The sequence below is a fragment of the Corvus brachyrhynchos genome, unplaced genomic scaffold (assembly GCF_000691975.1).
Source record: "Corvus brachyrhynchos isolate BGI_N302 unplaced genomic scaffold, ASM69197v1 scaffold525, whole genome shotgun sequence".
In the NCBI taxonomy this organism is placed as follows: Eukaryota; Metazoa; Chordata; class Aves; order Passeriformes; family Corvidae; genus Corvus; species Corvus brachyrhynchos.
In genome coordinates, this window is record NW_008238341.1 from 455,448 (window position 1) to 456,891 (window position 1,444).

The following is a 1,444-nucleotide window of genomic DNA, read 5'->3' on the forward strand; positions in this document are numbered from 1 at the left end:
AAAAGGGCCCCGCGGGGCCCGGCTGTGCATCGCTGTGCAGAGCCGATTCTGTGTGCATCCTGCCTTTGGGAATTCAGCTGCTCACCGCTCCAGCAGGATCTAGCTTTATCTAGGCAGCACCTTGGATTCTTCAAGAGCCAAAATAATAAAAATATTACTGGGACTTATCAGCTGTCCTAGGTTTTATTTGAAGCTTCTCTCTTACTAAGTGGCATAGGAGGAAACATGAAATGCAAATAGAGGGAAAGGACATTTCCCAGATCTACCTTTGCTAATGCTAATGTCCCGTGCTTTTCCTTTTCCCTACCGAACTGCCCGAGTTTCTTCAGCAGAGGGAGCTCCAGCTTCTAATTTCCTCCTCCCTGCCTTTGGCACCTTTCCTCAGGATCTCCCAGACGAGACGGGAGCGAGTTCCTGCTTCTGGAGCCTTCCCTGGGCAGCAACACCCACCCACCTTTCCAGGGCACCTTTCCCTGGACATCCTCATCCACCCTTGCCCGGGCATCCTTCCATGGGCCACAGCATCCATCCTTCCCTGGGCACCTTTCCCTGGGCAGCAGAACGCACCCACCCTTGCCCGGGCACCTTCCCTGGACATCCCCACCCACCCTTGCCCGGGCAGCCCCACCCTACCTGGGCAGCCCCGTCCAGCACCAGCTCGAAGGATGCTCCCGCGGTGCCGAAGCTCAGGATGTCCCCCGGCCTCACCCTGACGGCCGCGTTTTGGACCTGGCAGCTGTTGACAAAGGTGCCGTGGGGGGAGTTGAAGTCCTGAAGGACGAAGCTGTTGTCTGAGGCGGAGAATTCCAGGGCTGCATGACGATCTGCCACACCTGCGGACTGGGAGCAGGCAAGGGACAGGCAGGGAACGCTGCTGGAGGTGGCTCCAGGTCTGTCCCTGCTTTGCCAAGCCCCTTTTCTGGTCGTCAATCCCAGCATAAACTGGTACCTCTGCACTTAGCGCGGAGGACTCCAGCACATCCTCCTCCCTCCCCTCCGTCCAAACCACGGCTCGTTTCAGGATGCTCAGCTGCCTCGGCCCTACCTGCAGGACGATGTCGGCCCCTCTGTGGCTCCCGATGGTCGTGGTGTAGGATTTCAGCTGGAAACATCCCTCCGAGCCCTTTAGGAAAGCTCGCATTGCCCAACCCCCTCACTTGCCAGGCTTGCACCGAACCAACAGGTTCTGTCAGCAGCTTCCCCCCCAACACTCAACCTGAGCAGCTCAACCAACTCAAACACTTAAAATTGTACAAAATGACCCCAAAAGCAGCTCTGTCCCAGCTGGCAGTGTGGCTGCAGTAGCCTTGGAAACCTTGGCCATGCTGGAGCCTGCTGCTGCCTGCCTGGGTGAGTTTTTCCTCTTTGATTTGTTTAGGTTTTTTTTTCCTTCCCCTTTTCCCAAGCAACTGGCCTGGCAGCAAAACACACCTCTGCGCCGGCG

The 1,444-nt window shown here is 57.1% G+C and overlaps 1 protein-coding gene across 1 annotated transcript in view; it reads right to left on the minus strand.

Moving 5' to 3' along the window:
- Positions 1 to 1,392, minus strand: part of FHAD1 (forkhead associated phosphopeptide binding domain 1) — an 18,172-nt gene extending 16,780 nt beyond the window's left edge. The window contains exons 1-2 of the mRNA XM_017735080.1: positions 1,046 to 1,392; positions 634 to 840 (exon numbers count right to left, since the gene is read on the minus strand). Of these exons, the coding sequence (XP_017590569.1) occupies positions 634 to 840; positions 1,046 to 1,141 (303 nt within the window). The 5' untranslated portion in view covers positions 1,142 to 1,392. The remainder of the gene's footprint in view (positions 1 to 633; positions 841 to 1,045) is intronic.
- Positions 1,393 to 1,444: the final 52 nt, after the last annotated feature.